General features: G+C 41.5%; 1 protein-coding gene across 2 annotated transcripts in view; it reads left to right on the top strand.

The window, feature by feature from the left end:
• DPYD (dihydropyrimidine dehydrogenase) overlaps positions 1-23,786 on the top strand; it is a 3,662,673-nt gene that overhangs the window by 3,152,561 nt on the left and 486,326 nt on the right. Inside the window, exons 20-21 of one of the 2 annotated variants that reach the window (XR_013594885.1) lie at positions 870-2,643; positions 7,959-8,591. Coding sequence is in view for 1 of the 2 variants with exons in the window: in XM_078644210.1 (XP_078500336.1) it covers positions 870-1,049 (180 nt within the window). In the remaining variant the exon portion in view is untranslated. Of the gene's footprint in view, positions 1-869; positions 2,644-7,958; positions 8,592-23,786 lie in introns of those variants that run through there. The other variant, XM_078644210.1, reaches the window with a different exon arrangement.

Below are 23,786 nucleotides of genomic sequence, written 5' to 3'. Positions count from 1 at the left end.
CCCTACCGCACTACGCAGTTCACGTAGCTACGCATAGCGTGCGTAGTGCGAAATGCACTTCGCATAGCTACGCGAAGCGCTACTACGAGAACCATGCCCAGGGTTAAGTAGGATGCTGGTGCTAGGTGAAATATTCTAAATAAACGTTTATTTAGCTATGATCAAGAGTTGAAGGAAATTGGTTTGGGCCTAGTTGCAGAAGCATATTGAAAATGATGATGACCTACTGCATGTTTCACTTCACACTGGTTTTCCTACACAATTAAAGCAAGCACATTTTTACTATGTGTGATTTATTCATGCAGTTCCTTAGTAGAGTTTTAAATGCACTCTAGAGTTTAATTCTATTTCGCTTTGCAAGTCTATTTTAATGTTAAAATGTATTTATTCCTAACAATCTACCCCTTAATATTCACTTCAAGAGACACCACTAGTAGGCAGCCACGGTTTTCGTCACCCTTGTTTTTTAGCTTTGACCATGTGTTTAACAAATCTTTGAGTCCCCTGCACTTGCTCTTTTCCATATTAAGCACTGCATTCAAGTAAAACCACAGTTCTGTGTAATACATCATGATACAGGAGTATTGTGAATAGTTTATTTTCAGCAGAAGACTGCTGGGAACCTAAATGCAAGTAATGCACTAAAATGTGCAGAGCTGCGTCTTCAGCACCTGCTGCTCAAGACGCTGTATTGCATTTTTTTGGTTACAGCCTCTAAATCTAGTGGTACCGTGTATCATGATTTTACATTTTATGGGCTTTACCTTTGAATTTATCACCCATCTGTGTATGAGTTTGCCATAACATATTGTGCAACCAACCAGAGAAATGTTTTTAAAAAACGACTAAAATACCTGTTGTTTCTTCAGGTGTGCAGTGCAGTACAAAATCAAGATTTCACTCTAATACAAGACTACTGTACTGGACTCAAGGCGCTGCTTTATCTCAGCAGTATCGAGGAGCTACACAACTGGGATGGTCAAAGCCCTCCAACCATACAGCACCAGAAAGGCAAACCAGTGCCAAGGATTGCTGACATTGCGGCGCAGGTAAGGCCTCATTTTGCAGGTTAATTGTGTTACTGTTTCTCTGTGTCAAGAATAGCAGCGCGGGCGTCAAAGCATACACAGAATGAAACAGCTGTGCGGTATGGCTGCCTCTGGTTACTAGAGGAAGTTGTGCTGTTGAAGCGAAGCGAATTTGCGAAGGCTGGACTGAGCCGGCAAATTACATCTTGTAAAGTGATGTCCCTGAACAAGGAAAGAATGGAGCATCACAAAGAATCCGAGATGCTACACGTTACCATGGTGACCAGAAGGATGGGTACAATACGAACAGATGTCCTCTAAGGTACTTAGATCAGGTCGGAAGCTTTGATGGGGGAAATGAATGTATTTGTACAGGTGAACCCCACTGCTGCACGGAAGATGTTTTTATTTTACTTGTGGTTGCAGATAGTTTACAACCTGAAGGGCAGTTTTTACGTTCCTGGTAACTAAACTTGGCGTATTTAAATAGGTGGCCTTTGCGGCGCTCGAGGGCTTGTCCTGTAAAGCCCAATTGTATCTTATAATGGGCGTTTCAACAAGAAGCTGCTTATTGTGTGAACGCACTTTCGAGAGGACTAGGTAGACTCTCCAGGCACAAAGAAACCTTCTGCCAGCCGGATGATGTTTTTTTTCCTCTTTTTTTTGACAAACATATAATTTAGTCTATGTGAGGCATAATTGACAAGCAGCACAAAAGCCTTCCAGCATCTTAAATTGGAAACACCGTTTCCTAAGACAGATCAAATTGTAGAGCTTTGGAAAATTGCATAGAATAAAACGACGCAATATAAAGTGCACATCTTCTGCATTCTGGAGGACCGGAGAACGCCTCCCAAATCACTTACATCTTTTTAAATTTAATTTCATCATTTCAAAAACCAGTCCATCTCTGGCCCGCGTTTTCATTTCCCCTGCTAAATTCGTATGAAAATCATCAACCTAAACGCTATTTTTTCCAATTGTGTTTCACTTTTCAAAATAAATACTGACCTTGCTTCAGTGATCATTTAGTAAAATATTTTATCTTTCCTTTGTGAGTTATACAGCTTATGCATCCAATAGGTTTCACAGCACATTTTTCCTGCTCGGAAAGAGAGAAAATGGACTGTCCTAGTGTGATTATCGAGCCTTTTTCTGAGACTAGTTGTATCTTAATCCTGCCTTTCATGTGAATTACATCTGAACGTTAGGGCCTGATTCACAAATCCGTATTCCGGTAGTGAGCACGAATCCTCCTGAAATTATATAGGTCACACGCATAATTCTAAAGTTAGACAAAACTATCGACAGAAAGTACTTCTGTTGACCATGTCTAGATGTTGTGGGGTGATCCACATCTAAGACAGTAGGAAGGTACGCCTGTTTTTACACAAAGCTGTGGAAAAAGGGTTCCTACCTATCAACTACCTGCACTGAGCGCTCACTCAATGAGGAGGAGAGGTGTGTGAAAAGCCGGACCTCCCCTTGTGATAGTAACTTAACAGCACTTTCAGGACTGCAATGGAACATACTACACACCTGGCAACACACACTACACCACCCGGTGATCAGAGATGCCACAAACTTAGATAAACTAATTTTCTTTTACAGCATTGTGGTATTCTATGACATGTTAGTAGAACTCATGATGTCAGGAATGATGCGAATAGAATCTTTGTTAGAGCATGAGTCATATTATGCTGAGCTGCTGTTAGAAGAAGACGCCCTTCTTCCTGTGGATGTAAAGCTGTTCTGCTGCATAATAAATACTCAAGCTGGAACCTATAATTCATGTGTGTTAATTACCACACAAATACTGGCGACGATCGGGATCAGCAATTCCTTAGAAAAGGAAAGAAGTATCACAGCGGAAGCGGAACAGCGTTCACACGTATCTACCACCTCTACACGACGCTGAGGACTTTCATATTGCATAAGGTAACGTACTGCCACTCGAAATTGGAAAAAAAAAATTTTTCTCTCATTTTCTTTGCCTGCGCAGCGGAATTAAAACCATTTTACCGCTTACCTGTTGCCGTTGAATCTTTCAAACAGACTGAGCATTCCAACACGCTCCAGGACTCGAGGAGCTCATCTTAGCCTGACGCTCACTCCTTCGTGACGCCGCAGCCCAGCGCAAAGCATTGTGGGCATTAACCTTCAACCTAATGACGCGCTGACGTCACAGACGTGCCGCCATTTTGAAAACCTTCGAAATTTTTCGAAGTAAACAAAGAAACTCACCGACTATCACAAATACACGCCGATTTGACTACTTAATTATTTTCGAGTGCACTGTTCCTCAACAACGATTAAAAGGTACATTTCTAAAATTAAATTTATTAATTTCAGTTTCAGCAAAAGACATGTCAAACATTTCTGCCCCCCCTCATTTCCTACAAACAGCAGGTGATCCCAGCATCGAATGGGACTTGTGGTTTCCCATGTTCCTAGCCTATGTTGATGTACTAGAAAAAGAAGGTTGTTCTGCAAAACGCAAATTAGCACTTTTGCGACATTGTTTGGGAGGGGCTGGAATTAAAGAATTTGACAATCTTCCTCCAATTGAAGATGCTGGTGACATAGATGTTTTTGAAAAAGCAACCAGACAAATGAAAATTCGTTTTGGCAAGAAAATAAACACTGTCATGGAAAGATTTAAGTTTTACTCTCGCAGTCAAAAACAAGATGAGTCCATAGAAGACTATGTTTCGGCACTACGCTCTTTAGCCTGTTATTGCTCTTTCGAAACAATCTCCTACGAACAGGTTCTCAGAGACCAAATAATGATGCGAACAAAGAGCAAGAAAATCCAGGAGAGACTTTGGCTTGGAACAGAAACTACCCTTAATGCTGTCATAAATATAGCCAAAGGTATAGAACAGTCAGAATTGTTTGTATCAGAAATTAGAGGCACTAATATCAAACCCTCAGTCCCTGAACCAGAAGTATCTTTAGTTAAAAACCAATCTAACCCTAACTTTTCTTCTAGAAGTGTTGAAAAAAAAGATAGCGAAAAGAAACCTAATGAAGTCAAAACCTTTTCAGAAAACAGATTCAACCAAAGAAAAATTTCATGCTATCGTTGTGGCAGTTCCAACCATGTTGGCAATTATAAAGGTTGTCCTGCCTGGGACAGAGTTTGTGTGAAGTGTAAACGTAAAGGCCATTTCGGAAATGTATGTCGTTCAACACAGAGGGTGAATTATATTTCACAAGAGGAAGAGGAAGTACTTAATAGTTTCAATTGCATTCTTTCTGTGGATGAAGTTGAATTAGACCAATTTCCCTCTTATCCTATTCTTGTAGATAGCATCTCCATTGATCTAATGATGGACTCGTGTTCACGATATTCCATCATTGGTTTAGATTTATTTAACAGTTTCTGGAACAAAAGAGAACTTTGTGTTCCAGATATTCATCCTGGTGGTTACTCGGGCAAAAAGATAGAATTAGAAGGGTACTTCTGGGCCAAACTCCAAGTAAAGGATCGCATTACCAATGGGAAAGTATATGTAGCCACTAAAGGCGTAGCTATTTTAGGTTGGCCACACCAACGAGAACTAGGCATCAAACTAGATCCTAATGCCAATCCTCCTGTGTGTTTCATAGAACCTGAGGTAAACTTACTTTCCAATAAGGAAGATTCTAGTTTCATTAGCAATATAAAATATACATTTCCAAATGTTTTTAAAGATACTCTTGGCAAGTATGTGGATTTCAAACATAAAATTATACTCAATGAGAATGCAGTACCAGTCAGACACAGGGTAAGGAATGTTCCCTTAGCTTACAGAGACAAACTCAAAGGAATTTTAGATGATCTTATTTCAAAACATATCATTGAACCTATTGAATCGTCCCCTTGGGTTTCCCCTGTGGTTTTGTCTCTCAAGAGCTCTGGAGATCTCCGTCTCTGTGTAGACCTTCGGAGTCTCAACCAAGAAATATGGGTTGACAAACATCCACTGCCCAATATCCATGAGTTGATTTCATCTTTGTCTGGTGCCACTGTGTTTTCTACAATAGACTTGGCGAGTGCATATCACCAAGTAGAACTCCATGAAGACTCTAGAAAATTGACAGCATTTGTGACTCCAGAGGGCATGTTTCAATACTTGAGGATGCCCTTTGGACTAGCCAGTGCTGCTTCCGTCTTCCAAAGGCTTATGCGTGATGTATTAAAGGGTTGCAGTGGTGCTGTGGCTTTCCAAGATGATATCTTAATTTTTGGAAAAGATTGTGAAGAACATGATTTAAACTTGTACACTGTTCTTAATTGCGTCCAAGAAAAAGGCTTAACCTTGAAGTTTTCAAAATGTAAATTTAGACAACCTAAAGTCGAATACTTGGGCCATGAGATTTCAGAGAGTGGTATCAAGCCCAAACTTAGCCATGTCAAAAGTATTTTGTCAGCTCCTATCCCTACTTCCAAGGAACAATTACTATCCTTTCTAGGTCTTACAGAATTTTATGGAAAATTTGTTCAAAATTACTCCATGTTAGTGCACCCTTTACGCTCTTTACTCAAAAAACAAGCAAAATTTACATGGGGAAAAGACCAACAGGAATCTTTTGATACTCTTAAAAAGAAAATTGTTTGTGCTCCTTTTCTCAAACCTTTTTCAGTTAATAAAGAATGTATACTTTATGTAGATGCTAGTAATGTAGGCCTAGGCGCAGTTTTGATGCAAAAAGACAATTCAGGTGAACATGTTGTCTCCTATGCTTCAAGAGCTCTTCGTGGTTCTGAAGTTAATTATTCCACGATAGAGAGAGAGTTACTTGCATGTACCTGGGCCACCCAACATTTCCGTCAGTTCATTTGGGGTACCAAATTTTCATTAAGAACCGACCACAAACCACTAGTCACTATGTTATCAGCAGGAGGTGGTCGTACTCTTACTGCTCGTTTAGCGAGGCTTGCCGCAAAATTGCAAGAATATCGATGTATTGTCACTTATGTTCCAGGTCGCCATAATGTTCATGCGGATTGCATGTCCCGTTTTCCCATTAAGGATGGTTCAATTGTAGATCTTGCTAATGAATGTGACGTAGCCTTCACCATGAGTGATATTAACATCATTGTTAATGACGATCAGTCTAAATTGATTACTCAAGCCGCATGGACCAACGCTTGGGAACAAGATGACGTTCTTAAAAATGTAAGGCAGTTTTTGAGAATTGGTTGGCCTGAAGAGAGGAAACTTAGTGGCGAACTAGCTTCTTTCTTTAAAGTCAAAGATGCATTTATGGATGATGGTGCTATGATTTTTAGAGATGATAAGATCATTCCTCCCGTGGGCATTCGAGATATGATTTGTAATCTGGCTCATGAAGGTCATTTAGGGATGTCTTCCACCAAGAGAAGGATTAGAGAATTCTATTGGTGGCCTAGTATGGACAACATGATTGATAAATGGGTAAGAAATTGTTCACCTTGTTCTTTAAGTGATAAGTCAGTAAAACCTATCTCTGTGAGTCCCACTCCTGTTGAGTTTGTTCAAGGTCCCTGGCGAAAACTTGGTGTGGATATTGTTGGTCCTTTTAGTTATCAGTCGGGCAAAGAAATGTTTGCCATTGTCCTGGTTGACTACTTCTCCAAGTGGCCAGAATTAAAAATTGTGGAGAAAGTTAGTTCTGAAGTTATTATTGATTTTCTTGATGAAGTTTTTTCGAGAGAAGGTATACCTGAAGAACTTGTCACTGATAATGGTCCACAATTTGTCAGTGACATTTTTTCATCATTTCTCTCCAGTTGTGGTATCAAACATAAGAGAGTTTCCAACTATTTTCCTCATGCCAACGGACAGGTTGAACGCTTTAATAGAGTTATAAAAGAGTCTTTTCAGTTAGCCTTGCGAAGATGGTTTAAAGTGGAGAAAAGCCCTCCAAGCGACTTTATTAACATATCGTTTCTCCCCCAATACTGTTACTGGTTTATCACCCTTTGAAATGTTACGCTGTAGGAAACCTGGTTCGAAGCTAATGCCATGGTGGTTACGTTCAGATAAAGGTAATTATCTAGAATTAGACTTAGAAGCTGTCAGAGAAAGAGTTAATAAATACCAAGCTAAGGTGTCTCATGTCCCAACACAAAATATATTTTCACCCAAATTGTGTGTCGGTGATTTTGTGAGAGTGAAATTTGGAGGACTGATCCGAAAAGGTTTCCCCAGATGGTCTGGACCTCTCCGAATTATTGAAGTTTTTAGCAAGGCTATTAGAGTGGAGGATGGGAAAATCTGGAATCTAAGACGTGTATCAGTATGTAGATCTGATGACTTGAAGCAATTTTCAGAACATAAATCCACTGATTCCAATTCATTCTCTTCTCATCCTAATGTTTCTATTCCTAATAACTCACATTTAGTGAATGAAAATTCTGAGCTTTGTGGTACTCACGAAGCTTTTGATCACCTGTCATTGAACAAGAATGTTAATCTTGACAACTCAACCAATGATAATGTTATTAATACTTCTACTTCTCATGAAAATGTTGCTAAGAATGTTCCAGTGGAAGTTGTACGTGATATAGATTGTACACCTCCTATCTCTAATCAAAGGCCATCAACTTCACGTTGTAGTTCACGTGTCAGATGTCCTCCTATGAAATTCAAAGATTTTGTTCGGTTCTGATTTTGTATCTCTGTTTTTTTTTAGGGTATTATAATTGTAGTTTTTTTTTTTTTTATTAGTTTAGTAAGTTTTTTTTATTAAAGGGGGGAGGTGTGTGGTATTCTATGACATGTTAGTAGAACTCATGATGTCAGGAATGATGCGAATAGAATCTTTGTTAGAGCATGAGTCATATTATGCTGAGCTGCTGTTAGAAGAAGACGCCCTTCTTCCTGTGGATGTAAAGCTGTTCTGCTGCATAATAAATACTCAAGCTGGAACCTATAATTCATGTGTGTTAATTACCACAAGCATCCTTCTTATTCCCCAATTAATAGTGCTGGAGAGGGCACCACAGTGTGCAGTATTAACCGGATACAGTATTTACTCCCTATTCTGAGTTTTTCTCTGGGAAATGTGTGTGTGCATGCATGAATTGGTATTTTTCACAACGAAATAGTGATTTATAAGGGGAAAACTGAGGGAGTGCTTGTTTACAGGAAATCTTGAAATTCTGACCCCTGAATAAATATTACTTCGTGCAGGGATTTTCGGTGACTCATACCTGTAATTGGGGTTTTAGTCTGTCACTTATCCAATATTCTTTCCAAAATTTTGAAAAGTCCTCAGTTTCAATTTTGCAACTTTGTTCACTCCCACACATTCCCCAATGGCCCCATAGCTTGGCAGTTCGGGCTGGACTGTTCTCACGAGGCACAGGGTCAAGACTGATTTTCATACAGCTGTATCTGAACTGGGGTGACAAAGTGAGCTAAAGAACAATGATGGTTTCAACCCAGATCTTTGACGGGGGTGAGTGTCTGAAAAGTTTCAGCGCCCTGTCCGTATTCTACATAATACTCAACGTTGGCTCACTGGCAACCACCTCATGCTTAACACCAAAAACTGGAAATCCTTCTCACCCCCCCAAAACACACACCCAACATAGATTTATGACTAAAGCATCTAACTTCCTTTGACTGGGCGAAATCATTGGAAGTCACCCTAGACAAACACTTAAATATGTAGGCGCAAATCAATAATGCCACCAAGGGAGCTAATCATCAGATAAGTATCCTAAGGAAACTTAAACCCTTCCTCCCACAGACCGACTTAAAAATGGCAGTACAAGCCCTTGGGTTACCAAGATTGGACTATGGAAGCACCACTCTATGCGGTCTTCCCAAATGCAAGCTGGCCCCGCTGAGGGCATCTCTGAACGCTGCGGCCAGACTGGTCTCAGGAACTAAAAGGAATAACCACATTTCTCCGCCCTTGAAAGTTCTGAACTGGCTACCCTACGTGGCAAGAATGGAAATGCTTCTAATGAACAAATTCACATCCTAAGACCGTAATCTTTGATGACTATTAGCCACCTATGCTAACCATATTCCATTGTCTACCTTTTTTTTTATTAAATGTCGAATTTCGAATATATGTATATTACCCCAATTACCTAATGTTTAAAAACAGTGTGTTGTAAAGCGCTATGATACCCTCATGGGTCATGTTCGCGCTATATAAAACTTTATAAATAAATAAATAAAATCTCCTTGTGTTTGCTTTGTTTGCCCTAAGTTGGCAGGATATGTCCTGACATGTGTCCCTAGCTCAATTTGCCACTGGATTCAAGCTAGCCTGGCTGAGGAGGGGTGTTACCATGAAACCAGTCCCAGTTTGCTTGTATCCAGTCCAGAAAAGACATGGCTATTGAGTTTGGGCTGGACTGTTCCATGAGGCACAGGGTCAAGACTGATTTGCATATAGCTGTGTCTGACCTGGGCTGGCGAAGTGAGCTAAAGAACAATGAGGGATACAATCCAGATCTGTGACTGGGGGGGCAGTGTCTGAAAGGTTTCAGCGATCCGTCCGTCTTCTCTTTGTGTTTGCTTTGTTTGCCATAAGTTGGCAGGGTATGCCCAGACGTGGGTCCCTTCCTCACTTTGCCACTGGATTCAAGCTAGCCTGGCTGAAGAGCGGTGTTGCCCCAAAACCGGTCCCAGGATGCTTGTTTCCGGTCCAGGGAAGACATGGCTATTGAGTTTGGACTGGACTGTTCATATGAGGCCCAGGGTCAAGACTGATTTGCATATAACTGTTTCTGAATTGGGGTGGCAAAGTGAGCTAAAGGACAATGATGGATTCAATCCAGATCTGTGACTGGGGGTGAGTGTCTGAAAAGTTTCAGCACTCCCTCCATCATCTCCTTGTGTTTGCTTTGTTAGCGATAAGTTGGCAGGGTATGCCCAGACGTGGGTCCTTTGCTCACTTTGCCACTGGATTTAAGCTAGCCCGGCTGAAGAAGGGTGTTACCACGAAACCAGTCCCAGGATGCTTGTTTCCAGTCCAGGGAAGACATGGCTATTGAGTTTGGGCTGGACTGTTCCCATGAGGCACCGGGTCAAGACTGATTTGCATATAACTGTGTCTGAACTGGGCTGGTGAAGTGAGCTAAAGAATGATGATGGATGATTCAACCCAGATCTGTGACTGGGGTGAGTGTCTGAAAGGTTTCAGCGTTCCGTCCGTCATCTCCTTGTGTTTGCCCCATTTTGCTCTCCCTTCAGAATCTAAGCAGGCTGACTCACAGTCTGTCACAGCTTTCCATACACAATCTCCAAATATATCCATTCATCAAAATCAGATACAAAACCACATCTTAAGAGAGGAGATGTGGATTAGGGGCCAAGGATGCTGATGTAGGTACTGGGGAACCAGGTTAGAGTCCAGGCCTTGGCTTAACACCCTGTAATCTTGCATGCCTAAGACTATAAAAATGTGAGTTTGTGTGATGTAATCTAGTGCTCATGTAAATCACTCTAATGTCCATGGGCCAAGTTTGGGATATAGAAAATTGCAAAGATAAAAATAAACAGTGCCAAGAAGAATGCCCTGACATCAGTAGCACCCAATGAGGCACCACCACCTACCCACATGGAATCAAAGGAACAAAGGTGTTTTCTGTCAAAAATATATTCTCACATACCGCCTGTCCATTTGTTTTTTTAGCCACAACCCCATTTTCTTCCTAGTGCTCATAGCACACAGCAGTTCCATGTGCAGCATTTCTGATAGAAATGTTTAACAGCTAAATAAATGCAAGCGCACATACGGTAACATAGTAAATGGCCATATGTTTGGCAAAGACACTAATTTTGTTTGTGACAATCGCCAAACAACACTCAATAGATATGATATTCATATTTTGAATAGATTGTTTCATAAGTCAGAAAAAAATCATGCAGTTAAAAATGGCTATGCATTGATGTATTTAGGAGGTCCTATTTTCTTGTTTTCTTGGCTGTTGTGTCACGAATCTGTTCATTTTATGAATAACGACTCATTCCATTAATGCCACTCTCACAGCACTCAATTTTAGAATAACGACAGTAAGGCATTATGAATGGACTTGGTCGGACTGAAGTAGTTACCGCACTGCTAAATATACGAGTGCAGTATTTACTAATTAAGCTAAGTACCTGTGATTCCTAGTTTAGCTCTAGGAAATGATAAATGACCGTTCATATTCAGGCCCATAGCCTTGCTCTTCCCTGGGCTTTAACTTTTTCTCTCGATGCTCATGAAGTGAAGGTGACCCAAAAAAGAAAGATAACTGCATGTCCATAAAAAAATTCTGTTTGTGTTCAAAATATATAATATGAATGATTCTTCATCAACTTTTTATGATATGTCTGGATTAGAAAGGTCTGTGCTCACCAGTTAATTATGGAGGTCATGCACGTGGAAAGTTTTCATGACCAGACCTCCCTAAGAAGAACTATCTGCGGTAACCAAGCCTGACCACTTAACACGTAGTATAAATGCGCACTGAACAACTTTTGAAGACAGATACGTCTTTAGTGCACGACATTGATTTTTCTGTTGCGCCAAACACAAAGAGCACTATTAATTCGCTATTATACCATGTTTGTTGCCAAGATATTCTGGACATTTGTGGCAACCTCCTCCCTCCAGCCTGCGCCCCTCAGTCCCCCTGCCCAGGGTTGTGGCAGTGTCAGTTCCCACCAGCAAGGTTGTCTCTGTGCACCTGCCCCACTTTAATGATGTTTACTACGGTAGGGACGCAGATAACAAGCATAGTCGCTCGCAGTTATGATACGATGATAATTGGCAACGTATCGTTGAATGTTCAGAACAGGTTATTAGGTCTTCTGTCCACTGAGAGATGGGTTTAACCGTAGCTAGCACATCCCATACCGCTGTTGTCTATTATAATTTATTTCCGGCAGCATCTGAGTTCAACAAGCTTTGTGTTCAAGTTTCCAGCAATAACGGAGTCACTCTACGTCGGTCTTTGTTTGACTCCTTCGCGCCTGCTTCAATTTATGTTCTGACACTGTTTGCACTGCCCTTCCCCCTACGGTGACTTAAGGATTAGTTCAGTGTAAACCTCCCTAGCGACACCCCCACCCCCCTTTACCCCCCCCCACCTCCACCCCCCTTTATCCCCCCCCCCCCCCCACCTCCACCCCCTCCCCATCCCCGTTTTTGAGTTCCTTCACAAAGAGTCCTTCGTAGGGCGGAGGTGGGGGCTCCAAAATGCAGACAGAGGATTGCACAGTCTTTAATAGAAATATTCATTTCTGCATGCTCTCTCTCCTCCATGCAAGATTTCGTTATCTAATGTGTGAGGGTTTCCAGAGGTCTGTACGGAGTCTTGCAGCCAAACTGTGACGAAAAAAGCAGTTTCTTAAAATAAACCCTAGCCACAGTTTCTGCAGCAACGAACGCGCCAGAGATGGAAACCAGACGATGTGGAGCGTTCAACAAATACAGGGGCAGATTATCAAGGACCGGTGTTAGAATGATCGCCGTTTTATCGGCAGGAAACTGCTGATAAAACGGCGATAATGGGCTTGATAATACCCCCTTGTTAATTCCCATAGAAATACATGTTCTGATGTTAACATGGGCTTCTATGGGAATCAACAAGGGCGTATTAACAAGCCCATTATCGCCGTTTTATCAGCAGTTTCCTGCCGATAAAACGGCGATAATTCCAACACCGGTCCTTGATAATATGCCCCACAAATGTTTGTGCATTTTCAACTCTACAGTAAAATGGAGGTGGCTGTGGACACGAGGGGGTGGCATAGGTGTAAATATCCAGACGAAAACCCCCAGGGGCTGAGCATCCTGTCGCTGGTACTACTATTAGAGAAACGCCTTTTATAAGACCATAGGAGAAAAATATGTACATCTTTACGAACACGCACGTCTGGCAGAGTGTCCGTGATATTATTTTGTTATGCTGTTGTGGTATGATAATAGCCGCTTCAGCAGTCGAACACAGACTTAGAAAGCATAGGGTGTATGGTGTGGGTATGTTTTATTCTTGGAGATGCTAAAAGGTAATTGAAACCTTTATTTTTTACTATGACTTAGATCTGGTACTCTGGCAGCCAATACAGGGCAGCTGCGTGTGGCAATATCAGCTGATTGGCATCACAGCCCCCTAGAACCATTAAATGAAGCATTATTGACAGGTGGACAATGGTAAAATGTCACAAAAGTAACAGCATTCATAACATTGGTCCTGGTCTGTCCATAAGGCAAATGGGGTTGATTGTCATACACAGCAGCATTCTAACCACTATGCTGGCATTGTTGGATCAAAAAGGTTGCACTGATTCTGCCTCAATTTTACATTAATGTTTTCTTTTATATTTAAACCTATTGAGTGTGGAAATGTAGTTTTGGCACTCCCCCACCCACTCTCACAGTGTTCTACCACAGTATCAGTTTTAAATAGTGTCTCGCCAAACTATGCTACCCTGAATACTGACTGGTAAGGTATCAAGAAGGTAAGTATGTGTAGGTAAGAATATAGTTACTCTTCTTGACTCCACGTCTGTGTACCATAATGATTTATAAATCTTTAAGGTATGTAGAGGTGGACTTATGAAATAAATCTATACTAAAATATAAACACGGACCGTCACAGTATTGTGGTAGTCAATATTTTGAATAAAATATTTTTTCAGAATGATATTTTGTCATTCGATAGTTTACATATATCACCTTCGACAATGAAGGGACCAGTTGAATTGTTGTATTCCTTGAAAGCCTGAGTGGTTGCTCTGCATGGCTGAATCATCAGAGGTTTCAGTAATTGTTTCTGAAAGCTGAACATTGTAGTGGATCATGGACTGCTGATGTGAGGTCGATTGAAGAATATGATTCGGATTATTAGAAACAGGGCTGGACTGGCCGTAGTGGGCACCAGGCGTTCCCCGGTGGGCGGGAAGGGTGGGGCCAGTTTTGTATCAAGTGGGGGGCGTTTTTGTTGCTGAGGGGTCAGTTTTTCAGCAGTGCTGCCACATCGGCTCCTTGTTATTCAAGAGCAGTAGCAGTGTTCCAGCCCTGGCAATTACATCTGAAATAACCCTGGGCGTAGTGTGCGTTGTGGCGCTACTCGTAGCTATGCAAAGTGAACTTCGCACTACGCAAGCTATGCGAACTGCATAGTGCGGTAGGGAAAATGATGTTCGCACTGATTGCACAGTGCCGGATGCTTGTCCGCACTGTGCAATCATTGCAATTGGCATCTTGCACAGTGTAAGCGGTCATTTTCTGCCGCTCAAGTAGATTTGTTCTCGAGCTGCAGTTTTCTCAACGCAGACTGGTAGTTTCTCATCGCCAGCGGCTGCGAGCATACGCGACCACTCGCAATGAGAAACCTGACCTCCCCGTGTTGAGAATCTTACCAGGAGGTTTATTTTCCATGCTTGCGATCGGCAACTTGATGTTGCTGATCGCAAACGAGGAAAAAGTCTCACCGGGATGTCATTTTGCTCGCTCGCGGTCGCCAACTTGACGTTGGGGACCGCGAGCAAGCAAAAAATGCCTGCTATGCTACGCTACGCATTTTAGCACTGCGCTACGTGCAATTCGCGTAGGGCGTAGTTCCACAAACTACGCAAGCGTAGCGTAGTCCTATGCCCAGGGTTAATCTGAACCCCCCCTCCAGGGCCGGTCGTATGTAATTGCCAGGGCTGATTTGCGATCCCAGATTAGAGGTTAGTCAATACTCCACAGATTTAAATTACAATTGTTTATCAAATCACATTTGACTTTGAACTACCTAGATGCTTCGTCTCTGTTTGTAAACCAGCCCAGAGCCTCTAACTCTAGCAGCACAGCAGTGGCCTTATCTATAAAGGTGGACACTGGTGGTTAGCACTCCTAGTCCATCATTTTCCATAGACTTTACTGTGAGTTGATCTCAAGTGGCAAGACTCATCACAGTAACGGTCAAAAATCGGGTAGTCAGAAAGCAAAAAGTCCACAAGAATTAAATGGGCGGAAGCCATTCCCTACATCCATCAAGGCTGGTTTGGTTAACAGTAAAGAGAAAAATGTGTTCATTAATGAAGAACTTGGGCGCTCTTTTGCAAATGTTCACAAAATTCATCAATAATGTATATGTTTAGTTTTCTGTTATCTTGTAAAATGAAGCCAAATCTGAAGCTCAAGTAAGAGGAGTAAATGTAAAGGTGTTGAATTGCTAATAACTTTGGTACCATTCGATGGATTTGCATGAAAGCTGCAATGCATAAATCGGGTTTAATTTACAAACTTTATGTGCAATTGGTGGTTAGCTACATGGAACGTTGGTTGCCTGTGTCAAACTGTAGTTGGACATGACTGAAAGGTTACAAGAAGTGGTGGTTCTGGTGGTTCACCTCAAATTGGATATGCGAAGTTCTTGGCCTTTGGCCAGGCCCTGCAGTCCACTACCTCTAAACAGTGCTAAAGGTAATGCTTTATAGGGGTTAGGATTCAACATGACAAAGAGGTAAGACCATGCACAATCATGCCTACTAGGCACTCACCACATACATGTATACACACCTACCAGTAAAATACTTTTACCTTTCCAACTAAACGAAAAATACATATTCTGACAATGTATGTTTACAAAAAACACTAAAATTCCCTTTAAAACTACAGGTAAAGTGCAGTTATGGTCACAAAATGAAACCGGAAAGCCCCAATTATAGTTTGCCACTCAAACCATATATTGCATACTTGCCATGCAAACTGTAACCCACACACCAAATACAAAACATATGCCCTTGCAATTAATTAAATAACCCTATCGCCAAGCCCTAGGCCCATTCCTGCAGGGGCTGACCACAGGGCATAGCCGCCTTGTGCCCAAGCCACTGTGGGTAGTCAAAACATGCTTCGCAAAGGCCCTTAACTCAACCTACTGACCAATCCACACTGCATATTACCTCCAGATAGCGAAGTGGAGGTTAGCCTTCTTTTTTCTTTGGGGAGGGCAACTCAGTTTGCGTTTGTGAACCACACAAACTTGTAGGTCCGGCTTCAGGGTTCAGGGATTTTGATACTGGGACCCCAGCCCCTGATTAGGTCTAACAAACCTATGCCTGCGTGGGTTTGCAAACCCTGATTGGGGATATGCAGATCTGGTTGTGAGTCCAACATGGTTACACAAACTTGGTGTTCCACACACTGAAGTTCAAAACAACTTGGGGCAGGGTTTGCTGCCCTTGGGAAAGTGGTGCCATCTGAAAACCCTGGAACATAATGTTCTTTTTCTATTTTAACTTAAGGAGGAATCACCTTGGTTTCCCCACTTGAGTCGGTGTGCTTGGGTGTCCTCCCCTTGCTCCTTTGTGGCTTTTTTCTTTCAGAATACTGGGATGCCCCCCTGTAATGGCAGAGCAGCAGTTTTTTCTCTGTTGGGGCCAGCCAATCAGAGCTTTTAGGTCAAGTGACCTGAAATGGATGAGTGGAAAACAGTCTGTTCGTCAAATAGGATTTGTTTTTTTATTTGTTTCATTTATGGTATGTGAGCCTCAGTCCAGATATACCTAACTTTTTCAAGCCCCTCTGGTATATATTTTTATATGCTAATTTCTGAGTGGATGTACAACAAACCAAGCAAAAAATGATTGTTTTAATTCCAAGTTTGGTGTAGTTCCTTTCAGCCATTCGTTTTGTATTAGCGTAAAAATGTGTATGGGAGTTAAAATTGGAAAAGTTGCTTGTATCACTCTTCCTCATCCCATGCAAACATGTCAAATGGTGCCAAAGGTATTATGAAAACAAAAAATGCCTTTTCACTGTTAATGCAAAAAGATGGAAACGTTCCTCTACCTGTAATCCAAGGATTTGTGCACCAAACATGACCATGATCACTTTTGCCTGTGCACTTCTACCAATGATTGGTAATATTCAAATTTATAAGAAATAAATACTCAGAGGCCCCTGATAGTGAGGTCATCGGGCTTTTTACATGAGGATACTAGTAGGCCTCCCTTCTGACAGAACCATCTGCAACTCAAAACTAACAAAACTACATGAATGCTGCTATCTGCTAATACTTTTGTGTAGACGTCGTGAATTTCCTTAATCATTGCACGAGTGTAGTCTCTCTTTTCTAAGTGGACACCATTGCCACGCAGAGGAATTATTAAATGTGTATTTTTAGGGATCACATGATATTAGTGCCTGCTTCAAACTGAATCTGAAAATTGTAGGATATCCTCACTGAAAAGAATGATGTGGGAGAGACACGTGCTGAAGCAGCTGTATCTTAAACAATAAGCAGTGCATGACCAAACAGGTAATAGTAGTGCACTGAACAGGGCAATACGTGTGTGCTACACTGCCAATAATCAAAGACGCACATTATTAACTCAGGAAAATCTTTAACCTCTTTTGCTAGCTTACCCACTCTGGAACAATACAAAACTCTTTGCTCACAACCCCAAGGCACTGTGAACAAATATTTGCTTTATTTCCATATGAATAAAGAACATGTGAAAAAATAGAATAAACTGTTCAGTAGAATTTCTCTACCCATGAATATTATCGCAAACAGTAGAGACTTTCTTTCCCACCATCATCCTAGTACAGATAAGGGAGGTTCTTAACAAGTAAACTATGTACAGATGTAGTGTTGGCCCAATGACATCAACGGGACCGCATGATTGTTAAATGTGTCTGCTCCCCAGGGGTGTTCTGCATATATGCAGCTGTGTTTCCCCCCCAAGGTGGTACATCCCTAGTACAACATGATATGTAGGAATAAATAATGTAAAAGGCCAGGCAGGGCCGGAGAGACCACCTACGCCAGAACCAAATGGCTCTGAGTATTTCTTGTAACAGGTCGCAGGTTACCGCACGCTGCTAGTGCCCAACAAACGCTCTGACACAACATTGACAGACAAGGGTGCTGGTGCTGCTCACCCTGTTGTGCGGCAGCCGCACACTCTGCTCAGGTGTGCGATGCTGGTGCCACGAGGGGGTTGCGCAGCTAGCTCCACCCCACAGCTCTGCAACACAGTGTCTCTGCTGCCGTGCTTCTGGACCGGGTTTATAGCCCCAGCTGCCCTTCAAGTGCTGGTTTGCCCTGCAAGACTCTCACAAGGCCTCTCCATCACCAGCCAGACCCGCGATATAGGTGGTCTGACATCAAGGTAGGAGCTTGCACACACTCACCCACAGTACCCACGAGAGCTGTTTCATGTTTCAGTACCAGTAAAATACCTTATGCATACACCATTCCCCCAATCAAGCCTTTTATCATTGAAGGCACCCCATCTGCTTAAGAACCCAGGTGGAGAGACTGGGTTGAGAGGGTATTTCTTTGTTTTGAAGCCACCAAAGTAGTGGATGCGCAGAAGACTACGATGTTCCTTCATGTTGGAGGCAAAGAGGTACACAGAATCTCCAAAATGATAGTGGAATCCGTGCCCAAAAAACATGCCGTGCTCGTTGCAGCCCTTAATGCCTACATTGAACCGATGGGAAAAGGGGAGAAAGGCTGGGTCCTGTCTCTGACCGGCCGGACCACTCTTATATAGTAAACAAACAAAATTGCCGGGCAGTTTTAGTTAATGAAACGAATACGCACCTAGTATTACCAATTACTAGGCTGACAAACCATCTGTGTTTAGTCACTTATATTTTTTATGAAAAAAAGATGATCAAAAGATTTCATAGCATCAAAAGCGATTCACTTCACATTTATAAAGGTTCACAAATACATTGAAAAAACCATACATGATACATTAAATCAAAACATACACATATAACAATTGTGAAAACGTTAAATGAAGACAACTGTGAAATGCCTCAAAACAATTCCTTTTTAGAGGCACCAATCCTAAATGCAAATAAACAAGTGGACAGTTAAGAGAACAATCTAGCCTACTTGTTATAACCACCACTAGATACACATAAATCAGTTCAACGTACGGTGCACACCATAGGAAAACACAAAACTATGCGGCAATGTCAAGTTGTGTACAAATTATATTCCTATTGTGCCCTAACAAGTAAGTATCTGGGTGGGACTGGACGCCGACGCGTTTCGAACCCGTTGAGTGGTAAACAAAGGCGCGCCCGCCCTTCCCGACCTGAGTCACTTCAGCTTCCTCCATTCGTGTGCTCACACATTAAAACATCAAGGTAGCATCCTGATACTTCTAGAATAAGCGACAACGACCTTCCCAATCCTTGTCCTGAGGAGAACCCTTTTAACCACTCAACGGGTTCGAAACGCGTCGGCGTCCAGTCCCACCCAGATACTTACTTGTTAGGGCACAATAGGAATATAATTTGTACACAACTTGACATTGCCGCATAGTTTTGTGTTTTCCTATGGTGTGCACCGTACGTTGAACTGATTTATGTGTATCTAGTGGTGGTTATAACAAGTAGGCTAGATTGTTCTCTTAACTGTCCACTTGTTTATTTGCATTTAGGATTGGTGCCTCTAAAAAGGAATTGTTTTGAGGCATTTCACAGTTGTCTTCATTTAACGTTTTCACAATTGTTATATGTGTATGTTTTGATTTAATGTATCATGTATGGTTTTTTCAATGTATTTGTGAACCTTTATAAATGTGAAGTGAATCGCTTTTGATGCTATGAAATCTTTTGATCATCTTTTTTTCATAAAAAATATAAGTGACTAAACACAGATGGTTTGTCAGCCTAGTAATTGGTAATACTAGGTGCGTATTCGTTTCATTAACTAAAACTGCCCGGCAATTTTGTTTGTTTACTACATTGAACCGATGGCAGCCCAGGACTATCAAATTTTGTATTCAGTCAAGCCAGACAACAAGTGGAAGAGTCAATAGATACATTTATACCTGACTCAGTCAGTCAGTCAAACGAGCTTTATTCGATTTCAAGTAATAAAATCATAAAAGCATATAAAGCAAATTCATCATCTAATAACACAATATAAATACATCTATGTACGACAATCCACTAAATTGCACTAATAATTTCATACTATACTTTCAGAGAGATAATTCATCATTTGGAAGGATTGCCAAGTCTACTCTCCCAGGAGTTCACGAATTGTTAACTTTCCTGATCCTTATTGCATTCTTTAAGAATCCCGCTATCGAACCAATACAAGAAAAACTGTCCAACATTTGTAAGTAAATGAAAGCAGGACGACATTGCCTCCACCCGCCCTTTTTTAGTAGTGGTTTTAACCATCTTTGCCTTTCAGTAAGGTAAAATTTACAAAATAAAACCACGTGGATCGTACTTTGTTGTGATACGTTATCACACGGGCAGTGACATCAGTTTCTTGACCAGTCATTAATATTTGGGTAAGAAATCAGATGGTGGAAGGTCCCAAATCTAAATCTGGTCAAGAGATATCTTTCGTTTCTGCTCGGTACGTATTGCAAGTATGTTTGGATACTACACGTGGTTATAATCAGCTGATCTTTGATCACAGTTGGTTTGTTCAGGGCAACAGCTGGCATATTTTCTTCTAGATGGGCCAAAATGATTCCTTTAAACTCCTTATGCTTAATAACATTCCAACTTTAAGGCAGGGAAAAATATTCGGGGTGGCCGATATCATGCATAAAATCTTCCACATATTTTAATCATAGAATTTTACGCGTATTATCAAGTTTCATGGCATTCCACATTATATCCCTGTTTAGGGTAGCGCTCTCCATAGTCCAAATTCTATGCCATAAGAGGGCTGGCTGGGCCCTAATCAGGTAAGAAATGTATGTGACTCCCAGCTCTGAATGGCAGTTAAAAACAGATGCGCTATTTGGAACGCTCAATAAAGACCTTAAAAAAGCATTTTTAGTACGCTGGATTAGGGTACAGTCTTGGCATCCCCAGATTCCTGCCCCGTAAAGGGCTATACTCACACATTTTGCACGGTAAATCCTCAGCATGATTTCCAAAGGCCTTTTCCCTAATTTTTTTGAAAAGTTAAACAAGGCCTCTATAGACTTCATGTATAAAAGATTCCTTGCCTTAACCGCTGGTGCCCAGGAACCTGTCCTGTCAAACAGCATGCCCAAATAATGAAATTAATGGGTAGTTTCAACTTCGTTCCCCCAGCCTGAAATTTTCTTAATTTATTTTTGAATGTTCCGCAGGCCATTACAAAACTTTTCTTGGTGTTCAATCTCAAGCCAAGCCTATCCATAAAGATAGAGTAAAATGAAAGCGCCCTCTGTAGTCCATTTGGCTGCAGGCCATAAGCATAGCATCATCAGCATAGAGGAGGGATGCGTTGGGGTGGGAATTTACATATGGCGGGTCCCTAGTATGTAGCGCCAACTCCTGCTCCAAAGATTTGTTATATAAAGAAAACAGGAGTGGTGCCAACACACATCCCTGCCTTATGCCTTGTTCAATTTTAAATGGGACAGTGCACTCTCCCATACTTCCATAGCGGACCTTTGCCGTGGCTCCAGTATAAAGATACTTTAAAAACTGAATTAAAACAGGATCAACTTTTAGTTCCTTTAGCACCCCCATAACTTTACGTGATCTACGCAGTCAAAAGCTGCGGAGAGGTCTACAAAGGCCAAATAAAACTGTTCAGATTTTGCCCTAGTATATTTACCTATTAAAATACTTAGATTTAAAATCTGCTCATTTGTACCTAAACCTGCCCTAAAACCATATTGGACGTCGCTTAAGATCCCTTCTTCGGTCCATTCCTGTAAACTAACTAAAATAATCCTGCCTGCAACCTTCATCAAGGAGTCCTGCAAAGATATTGGACAGTAGCAGGCAGGGTCATTTTGGTCGCCCTTTTTGAAAATGGGAACTATAATTGATTTGGACCATGTTTTAATGAATCCTCTCTCGCAACATCCTTGCAATAGTCTCATTAAAATGGGGCCCCAGACCTCCAAGTTTGACTTGTAGAGGTCGATCGGCATCCTGTCGGGACCGGCCGCCTTTCCACTCTTACTAGCTTTAAATGCAGCATTAACGTCCTGCAACGAGATATCAAGTTTAATAGGGATGAAGGATTGGTAGATATACAATGGCTGACCTCTCTTGAATGCCCTCATTTGGTTTCGGTTTTGTGTATACATAAGAGAAAAATTTAATCCAAATCTGTTCACTAATCGCTAGCTCAATGGTTGGTACATCCAATGTATTCACAAGAAAGGGAGCACTTATTGCAGCCCAGAGTTTGGCACTGTCCTTTGACTCTGCGGCTTCTATTAAATTATTCCAAGCCTTATCTCTCAGTTCTATGATCCTATGTTTCCTGGCTTCATTATACGTTTTCCTATATTCTCTAATCTTAGACGTATCTCTCACCTCAGACTGTAAAGCAGTTTTTCGATTTTTATAGCTAAGTGTACAATTCTTGTCAAACCAACCTTTCGTTTTACTGGGCGAGCCTTTCGATGTTTTTAAACAGGATGTCTCTAACAATCCCTGTGATACGGTTAAAAGCAGTTAAAACCTCATTGTGCGTGGGACTATCACTTAGGCATATCAAAATAGGATCTAACGCCTTGACCACTGTTTCAGTGCTTAACTTCTTCGGGTCCCTGCTGCCCCAACGAACAGCATACCCGTTCTTCCTTCCCAGTGTAATATCCTGTAACCATGCTAGTTTATTTCCATTTCTCTTCGCCGCCCAGCTGAGGACTATTATATTCACACTCTGAGCCAAGTGGTCACTCATCTCGTTAGGGTGGGTGACATGGGCTTACACAAGGCCTGCAAATCGATTTGGGATAATAATGTAATCTATGGTGGTATTGGCACCTCTCCCTATAAAAGTATATCCAAAATCCACTATGGGCGTGCACAGGTGGTTTGGAAATCCCAAGTCATTCTTAAACATGGCCTCATTTAAGAGTTCACCCCTTGTGGAATGTTGGAAATGAAATGACGGATCATCACTGTCCAGGGTTAAGCCACATTTCTCGGTTCCTGCCGCTTGACACAAATTTGTATTAACATCCCCTCCCCAAATAGGAATAATTTCAAAATTTGACTTTGGACCCGAATAGGCAATACCTTTACTTATCTTCTCTAATATTACTCCCAAGTAGGTCGTTTCAGTATTGTTATAAAAATTAACAAATAACAGCTGTATGGAAAGTCTTTTACCCATTTATATGGATGCTTTCTGTCGCCCAGGTCTCTTGGAGACACAGGACGTCAAAATTATTAATAAAATTCAGCCAAACTTGGTCATTAACCTTGTTTTTAAGCCCCACCACATTCCAGAAAAGAATTCTGCATTTGCCTGTTTGATTTTCAGTTGGAGTCGTGTTGCCACCTCCATGGATATTAAAGTTGCTTTACCTATATTTTCTTCGATCCGTACCTGCAAATCTAAATTCTGTATAGTGGTCTCTACCGCGACATCCACATTGACAGTGTTATCATATGAGTGTTGACCCCCGTCGGTTGGATGTCAATCGTTCTCGTCTAGAGAAGTGAGGGGGCAAAACTGTTTGAAATGGCCACTCTATAACATGACCCTTCGTGATACCATCCTGGTTCATCGCGATGCCCTATGTTGTTAACAAAGTGTGGTTCATAGAAAAATCCCAGTGGTCGTACTTGATTGCCGGGATTAGATGAATTTAGATTGTGCATTCTTAACAAGACTTCCCTGACTAATTGTGGTGAGCCCAAGGATAAGACTATACAGTCTCCTTCGTATGATTTGGTGCTATTTCCCACCCACGCCACCCTCCTCACCATCTTAAATTCTTTGAAACTAGCGAGCACCTGTGGCTTAACAGACGAAAACTAGGAAATAAGGGGATAGATAATCCAAGGGTGTGCATTGGCGAAACTTCATGAGTGAATTCTGTAAGA

This window comes from Lissotriton helveticus, chromosome 1_1 (genome assembly GCF_964261635.1).
Source record: "Lissotriton helveticus chromosome 1_1, aLisHel1.1, whole genome shotgun sequence".
Classification (NCBI taxonomy): Eukaryota; Metazoa; Chordata; class Amphibia; order Caudata; family Salamandridae; genus Lissotriton; species Lissotriton helveticus.
The sequence above is the reverse complement of the archived record's forward strand: the minus strand, read 5'-3'. Positions and strand labels throughout refer to the sequence as shown.